General features: G+C 37.0%; 1 protein-coding gene across 10 annotated transcripts in view; it reads left to right on the top strand.

The window, feature by feature from the left end:
- Positions 1-21,555, top strand: part of MAGI2 (membrane associated guanylate kinase, WW and PDZ domain containing 2) — a 546,118-nt gene that overhangs the window by 454,422 nt on the left and 70,141 nt on the right. For 9 of the 10 annotated variants that reach the window (XR_011854944.1, XM_072147245.1, XM_072147244.1 and 6 more), the window contains 3 exons: positions 9,165-9,196; positions 9,281-9,470; positions 19,841-19,932. Coding sequence is in view for 9 of the 10 variants with exons in the window: in XM_072147245.1 (XP_072003346.1) it covers positions 9,165-9,196; positions 9,281-9,470; positions 19,841-19,932 (314 nt within the window). In the remaining variant the exon portion in view is untranslated. Of the gene's footprint in view, positions 1-9,164; positions 9,197-9,280; positions 9,471-17,851; positions 17,894-19,840; positions 19,933-21,555 lie in introns of all 10 variants that reach the window. The other variant, XM_072147252.1, reaches the window with a different exon arrangement.

Raw genomic sequence — 21,555 nt, 5'->3', positions numbered from 1 at the left:
TAGAGAATGTGTTATTTCGTTATCCTGTAGATTATTTGGAGAGATTGTCCCACATAGTCATGTTTTTCACTGGGTTTTCTTATATGTATAAGCTTCAACCACAAATGCCAGCAGGCATACCAAAACCTGTTAGTCAAAAGTTAAAATGTAACTTTTATTAATCAATATTATTAAAATGGAGTTACTGATTCACCAACAAATTGCAACAGTGTGGTTATAATAAATAAAGTTTTAAAAAACACAGCTGGAGTGGGTGCTTATTATATTCTCATCTAGGTATATTTATCAGTTATGTAGTGATAGTTGTAGGGTGAAGGGACTTAGTGTGGTTATATTTCTTTTTATTCTCTGTTTTTTGTAAGCCACTGCTAATCTTCACAGTGGCAATATACTGTGCTCTCTATGCGGGCGGATGTAGTTTCAGTTTCTGACAATATATGCAGTCCTGTGCTGCCCTTGCTTCAGACAACAGGGTGAATAGTAATTATCATTGGTTGTGTCACCACTAGTCTCCACATTGAATGGTGCTATAGACCATATACTGCATCCCATCCCACCTTCTATGTCCATATAAAATTCTCCAACACTTCACCATTATTCGCCGACATACTTTCTTTCTAATACACTTCATATAGTGGATATCGCTGTTCTGACACCCTACTTCCTAATGCTGCTAATTAAAAGGATTGACACTATTACAGCCACCCTGACCGGTTTCGCCAGTTATGGCGTCCTCAGTGGGTAATGTTGCTGTATAATCCTGAGTACATGTAAGAAACTTGTCATCCTGGGAATACCCCTTTAACTGACACTTTGAATTGCTTAAATTCCCTGCTGTTAAAATAACTTTTAGCAGAATAATTAATTTAAGGCAGGCTTGTATGATTTAAAATGGGAATGCCTATTGTTGACCACTAGATAGAGGTAGAGATGGTTACAAAATAATTAGCTTAGTTAATACAGCTTAATAACCTCTAAAGTTGTGTACACCACCAAAGCCTAGGGCTGAGAATGATACATATAAACCTATTTTGTCCACCCAAAAGAGAGGACGAGCCCAGGACATAAAGCACATAATTCTAATATAGTAAAATGGTACTTTATTGATTGCAACATACAAAAAACAAAAGAAACATACAATTGATACTGATTAAAAATGTGCAGCCACAGATGGTGGTACGCAGACAAGGGAGTAACACCACTTGGACACAAAGGGAACAACCATGCGTGATATGTTATCTAGGGCTCTGGTGATTTGAGACCAAGTGCCAGCATAAGTGTATTGTAGTGTTAGTACATATATATAATCATATTGCACTTGCCCCGAATATATTCAAAGTAAACAGATTGTCTTACCCATGAATCAACTTTGCAGGTTCCCAAGTCCAGGGTGACTCCAGCCCCGACGCGCGTTTTGGCTCAAATGAGCCTTCGTCACCCCCAGACGAAGGCTCATTTGAGCCGAAACGCGCGTCGGGGCTGGAGTCACCCTGGACCTGGGAACATCCATCTGTACAAACAAACACAGACGCACACATTTTATTACATTGTAATCAATACTAAAATCGTAAATTTGATATAGACTGTAATACAGTTTTATTGTGGCCGCAGAGGGGCAGATGTGGCCGCAGAGGGGCTTATTCACAGGGCCGGCCAAATGTTATATATATTCGGCCAGCGCTGTGTATAAGCCCCTCTGCGGCCGCTTCGCAGAGAGGCGGCAGCGATTGCGCAATATATGCGCTGCTGCCAGCTATTCTTACAGGTCCCCGCTGACAGGGACGTGGAGGGGATGTGTCGGCCCCCTCATGAATACGGCCGACTGCTGCTCACAAGATACGAGGATCCGACCGCTTATTTGGTAAGAGGTTGGATCATTTTAAACAAACTTTCGCTATATAAATTTTTAAATAAATGGCATAAATAGAAATCTGCTGGGGAGAGGATTATGAGGGCATATTTGGTGGAGGTATTTTTGGGTGGTGACAGGTCCTCGTTAGGTAGTTGAATAAATTACATATGATATATAGAGATGAGCGATCTGAAATTCCCATTCTGGTTTGGTTTTTTTAATTTTTGTGTTTCCATTTTTTACTCAAAAGTTTATAACTTTTTTATTTTTCCATATAAAGATGAGGGCTTGTTTTCTGCATAACAAATTGCACTTCATATTGATGATATTTAATATTCCATGCCATATACTGGGAAACAGGGAAAAAATTCCAAATGCAGTGAAAATGGTGAAAAAACACATTTGCAGCATTTTCTTGTGGGTTTGAATTTTACGTCTTTCACTGTGCGACCCAAAATGACATGTCTACTTTACTCCTTGGGTCGGTGCGATCACAGGGATACCACGTTTGTATCGGTTTTATAATGTTTTCATAGATTTACAAAAATTAAAACCTTTTCTCCGTCTTCTGACGCTAATAACGCTAAATATAATTTTAAGGACTGAACGGCTTTTTGATCACTTTTTATTGAATTTTTTAATATTTTTCAAAATGTGGTATTTTTGACTTTTGGCAGAATAACCATTCTTATATTTTGATAGATCGGACATTTTGGGAACCAGCGATACTTATGATTTTTACTGTTTATTCATATTTGTATATATACAAGGGAAAAGGGTGTGTGTAATTTAAATTTTTAGTTTTTTAAATATAATTTTTAAAAAAATGTAAACTATTTTCAGACACCCTAGGGCAGTGATGGCAAACCTTTTAGACGCCGAGTGCCCAAACTACATCCAAAACCCACATATTTTTGCAAAGGGCCAATGCGACAATTTGAACAGTAATTATGACTCACTGCTCTGTCACATATTGTATGGGCACCTGAGGACACCAATACAGTAGAAAGAGGGAGAAAAAGCTTTGGTTATCATTGTAGCTTCCTTCTAGGGTCCTGGGCTGGCTGGGACTGCAAGAGGTCGTGTCTGGCGGAGTCTGCGGTGGGATGCCATAGTTGCGCCACCACTGCCCTAGGGTATTTTAACCCTAGGTTTTCTGATTGTTCTCACTATATACTGCCATACTGCTGTATATGGGGATTTTTCTCATCATTCATTACAATGTGCAAATCGCACATTGTAATAAAGGGTTTAAAACCAGACATCTTGCGAAGACCTGAGGCTGTCATGGCAACTAATTGCTACCCGACCGCGGGTGTTACCAGAGGGTGTTTGCTGCAATATGTAGCAAATGCCCACTTTGTATGGAGAGGGCTCAGCCTCCACACACGTGCAGCCAACGTGTGACGTAGTAGTATGTCTCATGCCAGTAAGGGGTTAATTAATATTCATAGCTGTTGACCGAATTGTAGAATGTATAGTTTATTTTAGTTTTTGTTTCTTTATGACCTAAATTCAAGGAAATACTATACCTATGTTTCTCAGGCTTAGACTTAAAGGACATCTACCATCAGTTTGGTGAACATTGTTGCTCAGGACTTCTTTTATTATAATTCTATATCCTGCGACCACATAAATATAGCATTATAAAAGTTTCGCAAATTAGCCTACATCACCTGAGCGCCTCAGAGAGAGGTATTTTAATTTATGCACACCCCCATTGCGCTGGCGCCCCGCCTGGTTCTGCCCCCACCGCGGAGCACATAGATAGGTGAAGGGGGCCGCTAGCACTACGGTGGTGGGCATACATTAAAATATTAGGCTCCCTGTGGAGCTCAGGTGATGTCTCCCAGTTAATTTGCATAACTTATACTACGGTATATTTCTGCGATCTCAGGATATACAGCTATAATAAAATAAGTCCTCAAGAACTTCTTACTAGGACACATCTACCATCACTAAACTGGTGGTAGATTCCCTTTATGTTTAAAGTCAAGACACGGGGTCCCATTTTTATTATATTATAATAGAGGACTATAAGTCCAGCTGTGCTTTTCCAAAATGTTCATTTCCATGCAGTACACTTTACAGAGGTTCAGAAGGGGTACATGTGGCATATGGTATTATAAGATTTCTCTTCATATCAAGTGTCAAAATCTGCTAATCAAATGTGCATATTAGGTCTCTTATCATATTGCCCTGGGGAGATTTAAATAAGGTTCGTGGGAAATCATGAGCCCAGAAACTTGTGATGATGAATTTCTATTTAAATGTATATAGTTCTTCAGGGTATGTTTAATGAGATTTGATGATTCAGTATGATGATTCAGTAAGTCCTATCCATTCCCTCCTAATTAGGTCTTGCTAGAATATTTATCTATTGGGACAGTTTTTGTTACATCCTTTTGCAGACTCCATACAATTGTACAGGGAAAAGACTTCTTGCTCCTCTCCAGATGTCCGCAGTAATTTGTCACATAGAATGGTCTCTGAATTTTTCATCTTTAAAGCATATCTATCATTAGAATTTTTGCATTGATCAGCAGTGACTACATTTTTACATGAAATACTTAGGAAAGTTACCGTATATATTTTCTTGCCTTCCAGAAGGCTGATGTTCTCCTTCTCTGTCAGTAAATGTTCAGATGGGAAAAGAATTTTAGAGACTCATGATGTGAGAGCAGGTGGGGGGTTGCCATCAGGAATTTTGGAACGCCAAACAGGTGAACTTAAATGTGAGGCTGGATTGCTCTGCATATTGTTCCTTATACTACATTTATAATATAAACTATGTATACAGGCAGTCCTCGGGTTACGTACAAGATAGGTTCTGTAGGTTTGTTTTTAAGTTGAGTTTGTATGTAAGTGGTAACAGTATACTTTATTATTGTACCCCCAGTCAAACTTTTTTTGGCCTCTGTGACAATTGGATTTTAAAAATGTTGGGTTGTCATAAGAACCAGGATAAACAATAAATCTTAATAACAGACACCTGTGATAACTGTTATAGCTGTTTATTGTAGCCTAGGACTAAAGTACAGCAAATTACCAAAATCCAGAGATCCGTTTGTAACTAAGGGTCATATGTAAGTCAGGTGTTCTTAAGTAGGGGACCACCTGTACTACATAATATGCAGAGCAATCTAGCCCTACAATGCTTAATACATCTATTGCACCAAAACCTCTTCAGACACCCAATAATGAATTATGAATACCAAACCCCATAATTACAGTGGTCCCAGCCAAAAAGTTCATTTATATTTGTATAGTGTTTTTTTAATTTTGCTTTTTTTTACGAACTTACATATAAATACACAACAATACATATAATACATAATAATAACATCCAACAATGAATTATTATATAACATAGTTAACATTAACATGACATAAAAATGCCCTTGTCCCTTTACAGTTATCTTTAAATAGTATTGCAGCATTACAGATCTCTCTAATTTTCCCATTTCTCCATCGTTTTATTCTTTACCTCCCCATCTCTTCTTTTTCTCTTTAACATTATATTTTGCTCTAGGATATCTTTAAGACATTCCCATTCCCCCTTAAATCAATTTAATAAAATGTTTTCTTCCAAGGAGAATTTGTATAGACGATATGTCTTTAGTCTTGGGATTATGGATTCTCTTTTTAGTAACTCTGGATTTTTCCATTTCTGGCTATCTCCACTCTTATGGCGGCAAATATTTTATTTACTGCCCATCTCAGGTTAGGTGGTATTACTTCTATACCTATGTTTAATAAAGCTAGTTCTGGACCTAAAGGCTATGCTGAGCTTAAGAACTTTAGCTATTAAGGCAATTCCTTCATAAAGGGACATTCCCTCCAATATGGAATTGATCTGCTTCAAGACCACAATGCCTCCAACACAGGTAGTCATAATTAGTAAATATTTTGGCAAGTCTTCTAGGAGAAAGGTACCACCCTAGTTGAATTTTTTTTTTAGATTTTCTAAATGATTAATGCAAATCCCTAACTTTCATGCATTTTTCATAGCTCTCAGCCTGGTTTACAAATCTGAGTTTTTCTTCATACGAGCTTCCCATTTTATCATATACTCTTGCTTTTGGTTGATCTTTTTAGTCATTAAAGTTGAATATATTATTTAAATCCCCCATTTACATCTCTTTGTCAGAGCTTAAAAACTGGAGTTTACATTGTTATCCAATTTTGATTTTTATTCTATTAATATAGTATTTATCTAAATAAATGAACTTTTTTAACCTTTTTTAAATGGCCCATCAAAAATAAAACAATAAATTTACTTACCTACCGGTGCCTTGGCCTCCTTTATCTTCATCCTGCAAATCCTGGCATTGTAATGCTTGCATTTTATGGAAAGATCCCTGCTGCGCTGATATGACAATAACATTGGCACCAGACCCCCCATCCTTAGCCCTGGGACTGGGCCCTATATGGTAGTACCACTTATACTCCCCAGATGGTAACCCTGATTTAAACACAATGTTGTCTAAGATAAAAGAAACTTGGCTTAGTGATAGAAAACAGAGGGTTGTCATTAATGGCACATTCTCAGATTGGGTTACCAGTGGAGTGCCACAGGGATCAGTATTGGTGCCACTTATTTCTAATATTTTTATTAAAGACCTTGTAATGGGTTTACACAGTCAAGTTTCAATATTTGCAGATGATACTAAGCTGTGTAAAGTAATAAATACCGAGGTTGATAGTTTAGCTTTAAAGAGGGATTTGTGGAAACTTGAGGAGTGGGCAGAGAAATGGTTGATGAGGTTTAATGTAGATAAATGTAAAGTTATGCACTTGGGCCAGGGAAACAAAAAATATAATTATGTTCTAAACAGTCAATTACTTGGTAAAACTGGAGCTGAAAAGGACTTGGTGGGTATTGGTGGATGGTAAACTTAATTTTAGTGACCAGAGCCAGGCAGCTGCTGCCAAAGCAAATAAAATTATGGGATGTATCAAGAGAGGAATAGATTTTTATGATAGAGACATAGTTTTGCCTTTTACAAATCCAAGGTCAGACCACACATGGAATATTGTGTACAGTTCTGGGCACCAGTGTATAAAAAAAGATATAGTAGAGCTGGAACTGGTGCAGATGAGAGCAACCAAGATTATTAGGGCAATGGGGGGATTAGAATACAATGACAGATAACAAAATTTGGGATTATTCAGTTTAGAAAAAGACGACGACTGTACAAATACCTGAACGGGCAGTATAAGGATCTCTCCAAAGATCTTTTTATACCTAGGCCTGTGACCAGGACAAGGGGGCATCCACTGCGCCTAGAGGAGAGGCGATTTTACCATCAACATAGACAAAGGTTCTTTACTGTAAGAGCATTGAGACTGTGGAACTCTCTGCCGCAGGAGGTTGTTATGACAAACTCTATGTGCATGTTCAAGAGAGGCCTGGATGACTTTCTGGAGAGAAAAAAGATCACGGGAACTTGCATATTTTCCAGCCTTATATACTATGAAACTTGAAAAAAACCATAAAACTGTTTTATTATAGTATTGAATTAAGCACCAACAATGTACCCATTATCCCCCTTGGGATAAAGTTTTCACTTTTACTTACAACAAAACATACATCTTGCATATGCTGTCTTTTTTAAACCGACATGCAAAAGAGAAAATGTATGCTCTTTTGGAGTTTTCTCTATTACACCTATTTTGAACTAAAAACAATTCAGAATGAAAACATTTGTGTGTATAAAATTTTGATTAAAAGTTAATTAAAATGACTCATAAGTGAGATGGAATTGATTAGTAGCAACTAGTTCAAGGAGGCATTTATTGGGGGTGGGTCTACTATAAACTTTTTCTTCTAAACTTTCTGAATGTTGCATATTGGTCTGCATTGATCTTGTTTTAGCAGCTAGCTACTTCTGTTTGTACAGTGACATTTTATTTATTTTCCTTGCTTTATTAGGTTATCTTTGCCTTCCAGAAGCGCAAAAAAAATGAGAAAACGTTTCACCACCCCCAGCTATTTATCAAATCTGGCAGAATTATTATACTTTTGAGAAAACTACTGTATATCCAAATGTCACACTCACTGCGTCTTTTTATTAGTTCTTCCCCAACAACTCTGACTTTGTAAATGAGAGAGAAAGTCAGGGACATTTAATAGGCAGCATTTTCAGTGCCTGGACATAAATGTTGTGTCTTAAAGGTAAAATTCCACCATAAGACTGAAGGGAACTTATGGCAAGTATAGATGTTGTGGGTCAAACTAAAGTTTCCTTTGACCTTAACATGAAAAAAACCAGCCAGTATAAGCACTTTAAAGGTTAGCTAATATTTCTTGCCTTCATTCCTGTCAGCAGTTCAGTAGCAGAGGGAAAAAGGTTGAGTGTTACTCTGACCTAGAAGTCTCAAGTATCAGAACTCAATTTCAGTGTCTCAATTGTTTGTTTTTCTTACCAGAAACTGAATGAAAGTGCCAATAGCTTTGGCAGAAGGAGTCCGTAACCAGCCATTATTAACTGTATTCACTGCTATAAAGTGCTTTTAGCTAACACCATAAAATGAGATTTTTTTTTTTACTAGCATCATAGAAACCTACAAGATCAGACAGATGTGTGTGTCAGATATATGTATGCTCTTAAATGAGATTTTAATTTTTTTTTAAAAAACCTTGGTTCTATCCCAGGTTGCAAGGGTTTTTGGGCTTTACAACTATTTTAGTTTGAATGCTGCATACTATTCAACTTAAGCCCACCCAACTAGGCCCCAACACAATACATCTTCACAATAGTACCCTACAAAGCACAGTGCAGCAGAAGCACCAACCAAATATATAGTGTAGCTATGATGGACATCTCTACAGAAACGGCCAACAAACACCAAAGTGGAGCACAGGTCCAAAGATCAGCCACTGTATGAAGGTCCTGGAAGAGCTTTGAGCCGTACATACCAATTAGGGCCAGTTCACATCTCCTCTAGGTCATCAGTGGTTTCCTTCAGTTATTGTGAGCTAAAACCAGGAGAGGTTGTACACATGGAACAATGTACCTTATCTCTCTGGTAGAGAAAGAATGTATTCAACCACTCCTGATGTTTTTGTTCAAATTAACTGAATACCTAATACAGATGTGAAATGGCACTAGTAAAACAAGTCTTTATGCAAGCCTGGTAATATACAATGTGCTATGTATCTTGTTTTTAGAGTCATTGGAAAAAAAATGTTCAGATGTTTTTGTTATACAACTGTTTCAAAATTGTGTAGGCATTTACTGCACACTCTCAAATGATAGTCAAAATAATCCTAATATTCCTAATCCTGTCACCCTTTCTTTATTTGCAGGTTTTTTCTCTCCGTGGAAAAGTTCCAAGCCTGTGAGTCACCTTAATTTCTCTTGATTTTATTATTCTGGATGTGTAGGGAATTTGAAATGTAAATGGAGAAACTTTGTATTGCAGATGGTAGAACACTGGGAAAATCAAGGAAGTCCCCAAACTAGTTTATCAGCACCATCACTACCACCAAATCTCCCCTACCCACCAACGCTACACAGAAGCTCATTTCCTGATTCTACAGATGCCTTTGATCCAAGAAAACCTGACCCTTACGAACTCTATGAGAAATCAAGAGCAATCTATGAAAGTAGGCGTAAGTATGATTATTCTATAAAATAAAATAAAATAGCCTGCTTCTGCACATCAAATAAGACTAAAAAAATATTTCTTGATGCAATATTTGCATTACATTTCCATTTTAAAACCTTAAACAAAATATTTCTATTTCTTATGGGATGGCTTTAATTACATCACTGGCAAAAACATTTGGCATGTGCTATGGAGGCTATTTTTATATTTGCTGCATTATTTGACAAGTTTGTTTCAAGATCTCAATAAATGATTGATAGAAGCAATATCATACATAAGGCCCAGGTCACACATGGTTTTATACTTCCTTCACAAATATAACAGTAGACTTACAGATCCATTAAAATGTACATTGACGTCAATAGACTTTTAATGGCTTCCGTTAGTTTATGTTTGTACCATTTCCATTAGGCTTCTGTTATTTGAGCGAAAAATTTGATCGAAACTGCTGAACTATTTTTCTGTCCAAAATAACGGAAACCAACAGAAGTGGTGTAAACACTAACAGAAGCCATTGATATCAATGGACATTTTGTTGGTCTTCCATTATGAACATATATGTAAGACAACTGTGGTTAGCAGTGTCTTTCCTCATTAATTATCTTACTACTGGGCTCCCCTTTGTTTGGGACATTCAATAATCGATTAATAGTTGAGGCAATCAAGCACAGAGAATTCACTGCCTGGCATATGATACTTCATTTCCTTGCATCTCCTGATGTATAAACTACAAACCAATGGTCAGGGGAAACTTCACACTTGCATCTGTTCTTCAGTGCCATTTAATAAAATATCTTAGTTCTTGTAGTACATGTATATTTAATTGTAAATAAATGTCCTCTCTAAAACAGTGACTCCTCTTGGCCTCAGAGTTGTCTTCTCTGTAAGGGTTCAATCACATTTTTTTACTAGTAATTTCCATTGGAAAATACTCGTCAATTACTGGGTCAAATTCCACTGTTAGGCTTTCAGATGTGGATTTTGAACAAAATGCACCAAATATTCAGCCCTATGCCCCACATTCTGGGTAGTGTTCATATTCAGGAAAGTGGCACAATGATCTTCCATTGGTTTTCCATTATGAACAGGTATTTTTTTGGGTGGAGGGTGGCTTATGTGTTTAATATACATACCATATGGATATTAGAACAGGTATTTAGAAAATGCGTAGCCAATTTTCGTTGCATCAAGCTGGATTACAGAGAATACATTTTTTTTTTCTTTTTACTTTTTTTTTTTTTCATTTTCAAAAATGTATAACAACATACACAAAACAATTACCCGCCCCAAGGGAGTACATAGAACAATCATAGATATCAGGCATTAGTATAACCAGCGCAGCTCATGATAAATCACAGCAAACAGTAATGCAAGTACAGAGTGAGAAGAATCCTGACAAAAGGAATTCTTTCGCCACCGTGGTGGACACCCATTAACCCAACCACACACACATAAAAGAAAGTTAATACATTTCTTTCAAAGATAGGAGCAGTCCAATCTTGTTTTGCTGGCATTGATACTTTTCTGTATTATTGATACTGTTCTGTATTATTTTGATAAGCCAACATTGTTGATTGAAGAGATGGTTCAAGATCTGACTGATCAGACGGCTAACGATTAAATCTTTCTATACCTAAATCTTATCTCCCTTGTTGATTCAGTTTTCTGTGGTGATTAGACTATCTAGAGACTGTCTATAAAGGGTCATTACACACTGTATCTGGTTTCTTTATTTCTAGCTGTAATTGGAGTATAGGGAAAGAAGGCTGATTTACAAATAGTGTGAGGAACATTTGATTAGGAGCAATAAATTTGATTTACACAACTGCTTAAATAAGGAAGAAAGGCAGGGGAAAAATAAGGACATAGGTATATAACAACCTTCATTATAATCAGTTGACCTAGCGTTTCATAAAATTTTGAAGAAAGTTTGGCTACACTTTAATTTATTGACAGAACAAATACCTAGAATTTTGAATTTACCTATTTTCTCAAGCATAGACTATGTAATTCATTGCACACTTTGCAGTACATATGACTGAATAGTAAGATTCTCCCCTGGAGATGTATGCTAGCTCTGGCAGTTTGGCAAGATTTACCTAGTGTAGTCAGTTGAAATGAAATCAATCTACTTATTTCACATGTATCTGATTACTTTTATTTTATAATCAATGTTTTTTGTAACATTTGAAGTCCAGAACTATTAATCATTATTGAATGAAAGCATGCTGGCATATCATTAAGTGCTGCGGTTGCTGGCATTAGTTTAGGTGAATGCACCAGTGCCAGAATCTTTCTAAGTGAGACATCAATCATATACTCTCAGATGAGGTGTTAGTAACTGCAGCAGAGCCATACGGCCAAGCTAATTTCTATGGAGAAAATACTATTGATTTTCCACTCTGTACGATGTATTATTTTTTTTTCTTCCTGTTATTAAGCTAAACTACAAATAGGAAAACCTCACAGTTGGCATCTAATGTCTGCTGCTAAAAAGCATTAGAGAAAAGTCTATCAAACAAGACCTCCAATGGACCCCAAAGTGCTGTTGTATAGGCAGGTGGGCTTTTTAATGCATTCATTTGCATTGCAAATGAAATGGTTCTAAAGTAATATCTGCACACTATATATGATCTAACATTAATTATCTGTAGAATATAGTATAGTGTCATCTTCATTACAGTGCACCTGAAAGTTGTTCTGTGTCCTCTTCAATTCATTAGTTAACAATGATAGGATATAGCTATCTCATTGGGGGTCACGCACCTAGCAAAGTTAGCCACACTAGAATGTTTCAGTGTTGCACCTGATATATCTTTAAAATCCAGATGTGGATAATAGAGACATTAACACCTCATGTGCCACATTTATCATGAATAATCTTAAGCAGTCTAAAAATCTGGTGCAAGAAGATTACTTAAAGAAAACCTACCATTAGGGATCTACCTTATTATGGTAGGTTTAACTATGTAACTCATGCCTATAGCGTCCCTATCAAATCTTTTTAGCAGGCAGAAGAAGAGAAAAAGATTTTATTATATTTGTGCAAATGATTGACAGAGGCTACTGGGGCATGGAAGTAAAGGTCATTCCACATGCTAGAAGCTTTTACTGATCCTGCCTACTTAAAGTTCTCAATGTGCTCCTTACATTTCTTCCCTTTGCTCTCTGGTCCCAAAGCCGGAGATTTTTGTCTTCGGGACCAGAAAGTGAAAGGAACGAAAGTAAGGATCTTTGTTCTGGGGGATCGGCAGAGGCTACTGGGGCGTGGGGTAGACTTTGCTCCAACACCCCAGTAACCTCTGCAAGCTTTTTCTCTGCTTCTGCCAGCTTAAAGGATAAAGACACTATGGGCATGAGTTACATAGGAAAAAACTACAATAGGATAAACCTTATTTGGTAGATCCTTGATGCTAGGTTTCTTTTAATGATAAACCCCCCACCACCACCACCAGGAAGTCAATGTGACAGCTCACAAACAGACTTCCTGTTGCTGATGGTCCTTGAATATTTAAGTACTAAAATTATTCTGGAAGAATATATATATATATATATATATATATATATATATATATATATATATATATATTTGTATATATATATTTGTATATATTTGTATATATATTCATATACATATATACATATATATATATATAAATATATATATATATGTATATATATATATATGTATATATATACAGTACTTTTTTTTTACATAAACTGGACTTAAAACTAGCAATCAAAGTGCCTAAAATTATTTCTAGAATTAAAAATGTGTTTGCCACTTACATTTTATATGATTTAAGATCTTGTAAATAGTGAAACGAAATACAAGGAAAGTATATAAAAAAACCCTAATCTGTTTTCTTTACCAAAATGTTAATTTACCATAAGAATTACCAGTACACAACAGTATGTTCCATATTTTAAGTCTCCATGGATTCCAAATTAAAACTTTACACATATTGTATAAAGTTATATATATGTATGTGTGACATTCTAATAGTTTCAAATATTTCCAACAGGACATAAAATCAGAAAAAGAAAGCTGACAAAAACTTTAGCTAAAAAAAGGCAGTTATTTTTTTTAGTTTGAGGTTTTTTGTTACTTGTAGCTATGTCTTAATATAAAATTCAGCCATCAGGCTATAAAACAGTTTCAAGATGGCAGACCTACAGGCTTTCATTAAGCCCCTGATTGCGATAACATCGCTTTGATGGTCGTAGTTTTGTCTGGTTTAGGACATAGCAACACAATGGACACCTGCTGTATATGTCAACGGCCACATACACTCCTTACATAAAGTGAAAATCAACACTAGGTTGACATGCAGTATAAATGTATATTATCTATTTAAAGGATTGTGGTTACCTATGCTAACATGGGTTTAATGTGATATAGTGGCAAACTATTACAATTGGTGAATATTGCAAGCTATTGGATATACTAGGGGAGATTAACAATGCCTGCCCCAGTTTTTTGGCAGAGAAGGCATGTAAATAGCCACACTCCACATGTTTTTAAGCTTTTTTGCGCTGCATGTCACTTTGGACATGACAGGGCAGTTAGGGGGTGGGCCCTGTCACTATAGCTAAATCTCCCCCACTGTATTTATGCATCTATTGTACACATATTTCACAAAAAGGTACATACTGATTAATATACAAAAAGAAATCATATACACATTTGAATACAGTATACTCACAACAAGTATACTGAAACATATTTGCATTATATACACACCTATTATAATATATACACACTTTACACATACAAATATAAGCACAGTTACATGCACACTCAATATATGCACTTGGGCACATAAATATACTTTGCACTCTACATTTTAGTAGATGAGTGGTGAAAGATGTCCAGAGCTTCAGACAGGTGCATAAGCCCAGCAGTATAGCACTCCTGCTTCTTATGTACACAGGCCTGCAACCTCCACTGCTCTTTTAATCTAGATCCAGCAGACAGAGTTGCATCATATCCACAGCGTTCTGAGGCAGAGGAGGGGCTGAAGGAGACTCTTAAGGCAGAACAGCATTTAAAGGGATATTCCCATCTGGGCATTTAACCGGTTAAGGACCGGGCCCTTTCCTGTTTTTTCATGTCCATTTTTCACTCCCCACCTTCAAAAATGTATAACTTTTTTATTTTTACACGGAAAGAGCTGTGTGACGGCTTGTTTTCTGCGTAACAAATTGCACTTCATAGAGATGGTATTAAATATTCCATGCCATGTACTCGGAAGTGGGAAAAAAATTCCAAATGCTGTGAAAATGGTGAAAAACCGCATTTGCGCCATTTGCTTGTGGGCTTGGATATTACGTCTTTCACTGAGTGCCCCAAATGACATGTCTACTTTATTCTTTGGCTCGGTGCGATTAAGGGGATACCAAATTTGTATAGGTTTTATAATGTTTTCATACATTTACAAAAATTAAAACCTCCTGTACAAATTTTTTTTTTTTATTTTGCCAACTTCTGGCGCTAATAACTTTTTTATACTTTTGTGTATGGAGCTGTGGGTGGTGTCATTTTTTGCGAAATTTGATAATATTTTCAATGATATAATTTTTAGGACTGTACGACCTTTTGACTTTGGGCGCTATTTTCCGGTACGGGGTTAATCGTATTGAAAAAACATTATCATATTTTGATAGATCGGGCATTTTCGGACGCGTCAATACCTAATGTGTTTATGATTTTTATTGTTTATTTATATTTATGTCAGTTCTAGGGAAAGGGGGGTGATTTGAAATTTTAGGTTTTTTTATTATAATTTTTTTTCTTTTTTCTTTTCTTTTTTTTATTTTTACTATTTTTCAGACTCCCTAGGGTTCTTTAACCCTAGGTTGTCTGATCTATCCTATCATATACTGCCATACTACAGTATATGGGGATTTTCCTCCTCATTCATTACAATGTGCTATCAGCACATTGTAATGAAGGGTTTAAAACAAAATAGCCTCGGGTCTTCGGAAGACCCGAGAATACCATGGAGACGGATCGCCACTCCCCGATGACGTCACGGGGAGCGGCGATCCCAGGTAAGATGGCAGCGCCCATGCGCCGCTATCTGTTTGAGGCTGCCGGCAGCTTTGCAATATGCAGCAAAGACTTACCGGCTATGGAGAGGGCTCAGCCCGTGAGCCCTCTCCATACAGCGCGACTCGACCGCCGCCGTGAATACACGGCGGGTGGTCGTGAACCGGTTAAATTTCATTCATTTGCCATATGTGAACATTTCTTCAATTGGATGTTATTAAAAAAAACATTCCTGTGTGAAGATAATTTTTCATAAATGTAGCCATGTTGTCCCTTAGAAAGCAGATAGCTTCCTCGGATATGACCACCCCGCACACTGGCAGCGGTGGCTAGACACACTATTGAGTCCAACCTGGCCTCTTGGATTCAGTGATCATTACCACAGGACGGCTGTGGGACATGCAGTAACTTCCAGACATTTCATATGCAAAAACTGTTTGTTTCTTTGTGCAAACCCACCATCAGAGGTGGCTGTATCCAAGGACACAGTCTTGTTTCTAAGGGATCAACTAACTACATTTATGAGAAATTATTTTCACACAGATAAACATTTTTTAATAACATCTTATTTAAAAAAAATGTATATATGTATGGAAGATTAATTAAATTGAATGTGAATGCCCAGACGAGAAATACCCCTTTAAGGCGGCTGCACATACACAGGTCCAATGTGATGGAGACCACAGAACTTTTCAATATAACCATCAAAAAGCCTTGAAACTTAACCCAGGATGTTCAATTTGACATATTTTAATAGTCTTTAGTGGATTTTGTTGTGAGACATATGCTGCAACATTTTTATTAGAGTCACATTCAAGAATGCTATATCTATAATGACATCGACTACATCCAGTGCCAATATATCAAGTCTGGCAAATTGTGGACTCAAATGAAAGTTTGATCCCCTTTGCACTTTGTTGCACAGACCACTGTAATTTCAGGGAATATTAAAATGAAATATGTATAGGTATTTGCTGAATAAGTGAACTCTTTCTCACAAACCGTGTTGAAAACTGTGCAAATTTGATTTGTGTTCAGATTTGGGTCAGATTGTGTTCAGAGTTTTATTGTACAGTCCGGGTGCTATGCAACAGTAAGGTTTTTTTTTGTAGAACAAATCATATTTCAGTTGTGTCAAACTCTCTTTGCTCTCAGTTACTTCCTGAAAACTTGTGTAGGAAAAAACAACCGCACTAGAATGTATCCTATCCAATCACGTGCTGATAGACTTCAGTGGGCGATTTTTCCTCGCATCAAAGTAGGACATTCTCTACTTTTGATGCATCACGTCACAACCCAGACATAAAGCGTGAAAAAAATGCATGTGTGAAAAGATCTGTTGAACAGCTATGTGTTTAATTGACAGATCCCATTGAACTCCCACATAAAAACAGTCGAGGGCAAGGGCCTAAGTCTTGTATATTGAACCTAATTGGTCATGAATGTAAATGGAGGGACGTCCTTTAATAAATTTGTTATTCTTTAAGAAAATTGATAGCAAATTGTATTCCTACACAGAGAAATGTAGGTGCTCCATTCATTTGTGATTGATATCATCACTGTTAATCACAACTGAATCTTGTTTTCTCAATATGTTTATGTAATAAGGTTTTGTGGCATTGAGCATACTTATTATATGTTTAATATATCTTTATTTTATGACATTTTAATGTTTATGGGCGCACTGGAAAAGAGATGTAAATAGGGTTCTGATCAGCTCACCCAATCAGCTGGTTTCCACGTGTAACCACAGAAGAAATAATAGGAAGATATGATCCGGCGCTTGATTTAAAATACTTCAATTTTATTTACTTCAGTAAAAGAACCAAACATATTATGGCTTGATAAACATGCACAATTTGCAAGAAAAAAATCACAAATTATACCAAGCCATAATATGTGACTGAAGTAAATAAACTGGATTGAAGTATTTTAAATCAAGCGCCGGATTGTATCTTCCTATTATTTCTCCACTGGAAAACACCTGGTTGGCTAGTGATATAAATCACTATTCTTCTCTGGTGACCCTTGGGACGACTGACTTGCCACAGCAGTCATGGTATCCCCAGGAGAACAGAAGCTGTGCCACTGAAACAAATGGCCTCCTGGTGAGCCCATACAGTGTATTCACCAACTTGTGTATTATTTTTTGACTAGTTATTGAATTTTAGATGTTAATAACATGTAATAACTGATCTATATATTTCCATTTACAAGGACTGTATTTCCATGTTTCACATGCACTGTACACATGATGCACGACTGAATTAGTTGTTGCGCAGTTAGACATTTTACAACATTTTCTTATGAAAATTCCTCATCTTCCTATTCAGAACAAGTGCCACCCAGAGCTGGTTTCAGATCGGATCCTGCTGGCAAGTATCTCATAGCACCCATTGTCCTGTGCAATATGTGGCCATTGTTTTGTGTCCTTGTGTAACTACATTTACTTGTAACCATTTCACCTAGGCAAATAAAGTGTCTGTCAGTGTCTCATCATGTCTTGGTTAAATTCATGTCACTAAAATTGTTCATTTTAGGGTTTTGAACCCCTCATCTATAAGTTACACTAACACCTATTTAATCTAAATATTAAACAAAAAATTAAAGCTAAATCCTTCTTCTAATCTAAATGCCAATATTCTACTGGAGTTTAGAAATCTACATTACTGATTTTCCAAAGATAAAAATGTTTCCTGGCAATCTAAAAGACATACAGATGCACAGTTTGTGTAGTTAAGTCATCATAGCTGTGTATCGTATAAAACCAAGGGTACTTCTCTTGACCAGTACTTTTATCCATTAGAAGTATTCAATACGACTACTCATCTCTAACAACAGAGCTCTGAAAACTGCTTTGAACTGATACAGAAAGTATGTTACAAACTTTCCATTATTCAATTAAACTCCTATTTTTCAGACTTTGGGGAAATAAAAAAATAAATGGGGAAATTAAATGTCACACAATAACTATGTCACATGGTTTTAAAGTTAGACTCTACATTCCCAGAAATTAAATTTTTTTCATATATGGTGTTGCTATATTACCGTATGTAGTTCCGAAAATTGTAACAGTCATTTACAATGAAAAAATATTAATTATCTTAGAATATGTGTGGATCATTGTTCACATATGTGCTTAGTATTGTGGCACAAAAGTGTACTAAAATTATTAATTTGTTGAGCTGTTTGTGAAATAATGTAACTTAAAGGAAATACACCACCAGGATGAAGGACACTGACATGCTGTTGTGTGCCCCCTGTGTCAGGATCCGCTCTTCTTTTAGCTTCTTATACCTTTTTTTTTTTTAAAGCAGGCTTTAAAATTATGCAAAATAACCTGAGGGGCTCCAGTCTCAATTACAAGCTATGGAGCCCCTTAAACTCATTGTAATATTTTTTAAAGCCTTTGTTGTAAAAAGAAGGGCATAAGAAAAGTGAATCCTGCCAGAGGGCAGTCACACCAGTATGTAAGTGTGCCTGTTTTACAATCCTTGAACCTGGTGGTAGATTGCCTCTAAGAGCTTTGGTTTAATCATTCTATTATGCTAGTAACCCATAGCACAGCATCATAGTGACTCTGGGCAAAAAAAGGTTTGTGATATTGGAAGAAATTAATGTAGACATGTCAACAACAGTGAATGTATGGTTGAGATGGTGTGACAGCATCAAACAATAGATTGCATGTCATCACTCAACAATGACAAGTGTATAATTGTTACTTATGTAGTTCATATGCTGTCAAATATATAAAGCAATCACCTGCAGCAGAGCACATACAAGAGCAGCTACTGAGACCATGTGAATGATTCCATAATTGTACATATACGCCATGAGAAAATGCTATCTAGATACTTTAAATCCTAGAGATGAGTGCTTCTGTCTTGTAATAAATGGCTGAGCACTCTACATGTGGAATAACTCCAACCAGAGATAACCTATAGCGCTGCTTTATATCTTAGCACAGCACTAGCATTGAACTTCCAATGCTACCAGTGAGAATAAAGGATGATATTTATGGTGTCACTACAGTTTAATGTATGTCTGAAAGTAAGCATTCCAGTTAACTTGAGACTAACCTTCTCTTTGTACCATGTAATTCAATTAATATGGCAAATAACATTATCTCTATGTCATTTTAGCATGGTCCTTTAGCATTTGCCTTCCATTTGTTATGTTGTGATCCATGTCGAATTAATAATATCCATGAACCACTCATCATTCCTACAAAATAATTTTCATCTCTGAAAACTGTGTATTTAGTGTTAGATCCATCTGCACTTGTGTTATTAGTAATGGCTATCTTATTTATGCACCAACAGGGCCAGATTATAAAGAATTAGATGTTCACCTACGACGGCAGGAGTCCGGCTTTGGGTTTAGGATACTTGGAGGTGATGAACCTGGCCAGCCTGTAAGTTCTTCAAATGTTACTCTACAAAATATGTGCTACAATGGTTGCGAACATCTTCACAAATTGCCATGTACTTTTTTCTTAGGCTATACTTCATAGATTTGCTGCATGATCATATAATTGTTTTGATAAGTTTTGCTATTAACCACTTTCTTTATGTCATGAGAAAAAAAAAACACTCTATTTGATCTCTATGGATTTTTATGTTCATGACATAATAAAGAAAAACTGTAGACCCTTTAAGGCCTTAACATTAGTTAAAGGAAATCTACCATGTAGAATCTATTTTCTGCAAGATTCCTCATGGTTGATTCCCCATCTATGCTGCAACTGCAGAAATAAAGTTTAATTAATTTCAGATGCTACTGGGGATGTGAAGTAGCCTGAGATAGCTCTGGGGGGCAAACACTACTCCACACGCCCAGTCACCACAGACCCACCTTTACCCACTCCGGCCTGTTCTTCTGGCACGTCTCCGACAACAATCGAATTCTGCGCAAGTGCAGGGCTCCCCAGACGGTGCTTGATTGCTACTGGAGACGCACCAGAATAATGGGCTGGAACTGGTAGAGGCGGATCTGTAGTGGCTACTGGGGGTGTGGAGTAGCTTTTGCCGTGTAGCTGTCTGAGGCTAGTCCATGCCCCCAGTAGCCTCTGAAATTAATTTGCATATTTAAGTATTAAACTATATTTGTAGCAGCTGCATCCCAGGATTAGTGAAAAATGGGATGCAGCTGCTGCAGAGACACGGAATTTACCATGAGGAATACTTTCAAAAGTAGCAATAACTTGAAGTAATTGTTTTATATATGACTTAAACCAGCTCTAACATTGTAGAAGAACTATTGCTTGCTTTTCATGACAATGTTCATTCAGTTCATTAAGTATTTTCGCATTCTTTTATGGTTAGCACTTTTCAGGTTCCATCACAACATTGGATCGAGGACTAGGTCATTACAACACCCTGATCCTTTTCTTTTTCAGCCACACTGATTTATGGCAATAGCTGTTGATGGCCTCATAGGCTGCCTAGCTACCTAGCTGCCTCATAGGCCACCTAGTTGCCCTCTGTACCGTAGCACGGTGGGCACACGGCAATACGGGAATAGGAGGAGGAGGTGAGCGCTGCTCACCCCCGCCCCTCTCCATAGGAACATATGGCGCACGCTGCTGTATGCCGTAGGGCGCCGTGTGCCCATTGCCGTCTATGGGGGACGTATATCAGCTGTATATATGACCCACTGGGTAGCAGTGTGAATGTTGCTTTAGAATGAGGTGTTTGTGCAGATATCTCTGATCTCTGACATCTCTGATCTTGTTAGTGCAAAGGATATTTTCTAGAAGTCTTGTGGTTTCTTCACCTGGGCCACTATTTCACTATGGAACCTGTGACATGGTAGCAGTTAGCATATATAGCTTATAACACCATATACCATCACTCCAGCTTACAAACACTTATCTAGGTGCCTGCTTATTGTTCAACAGGGAGCAGAACCAGATTGCACATGTAATATTGTTTATGATATAAGGCAATAATCACAAGAAAAAACTAAGAATTATGCCCCATCTGCGCACTGCAGGAGAATGGAGGGGAAACATTGTGTAGAAAATGGAAATAGACTT

The sequence above is a fragment of the Engystomops pustulosus genome, chromosome 4 (assembly GCF_040894005.1).
Source record: "Engystomops pustulosus chromosome 4, aEngPut4.maternal, whole genome shotgun sequence".
Lineage (NCBI taxonomy): Eukaryota > Metazoa > Chordata > Amphibia > Anura > Leptodactylidae > Engystomops > Engystomops pustulosus.
The sequence above is the reverse complement of the archived record's forward strand: the minus strand, read 5'-3'. Positions and strand labels throughout refer to the sequence as shown.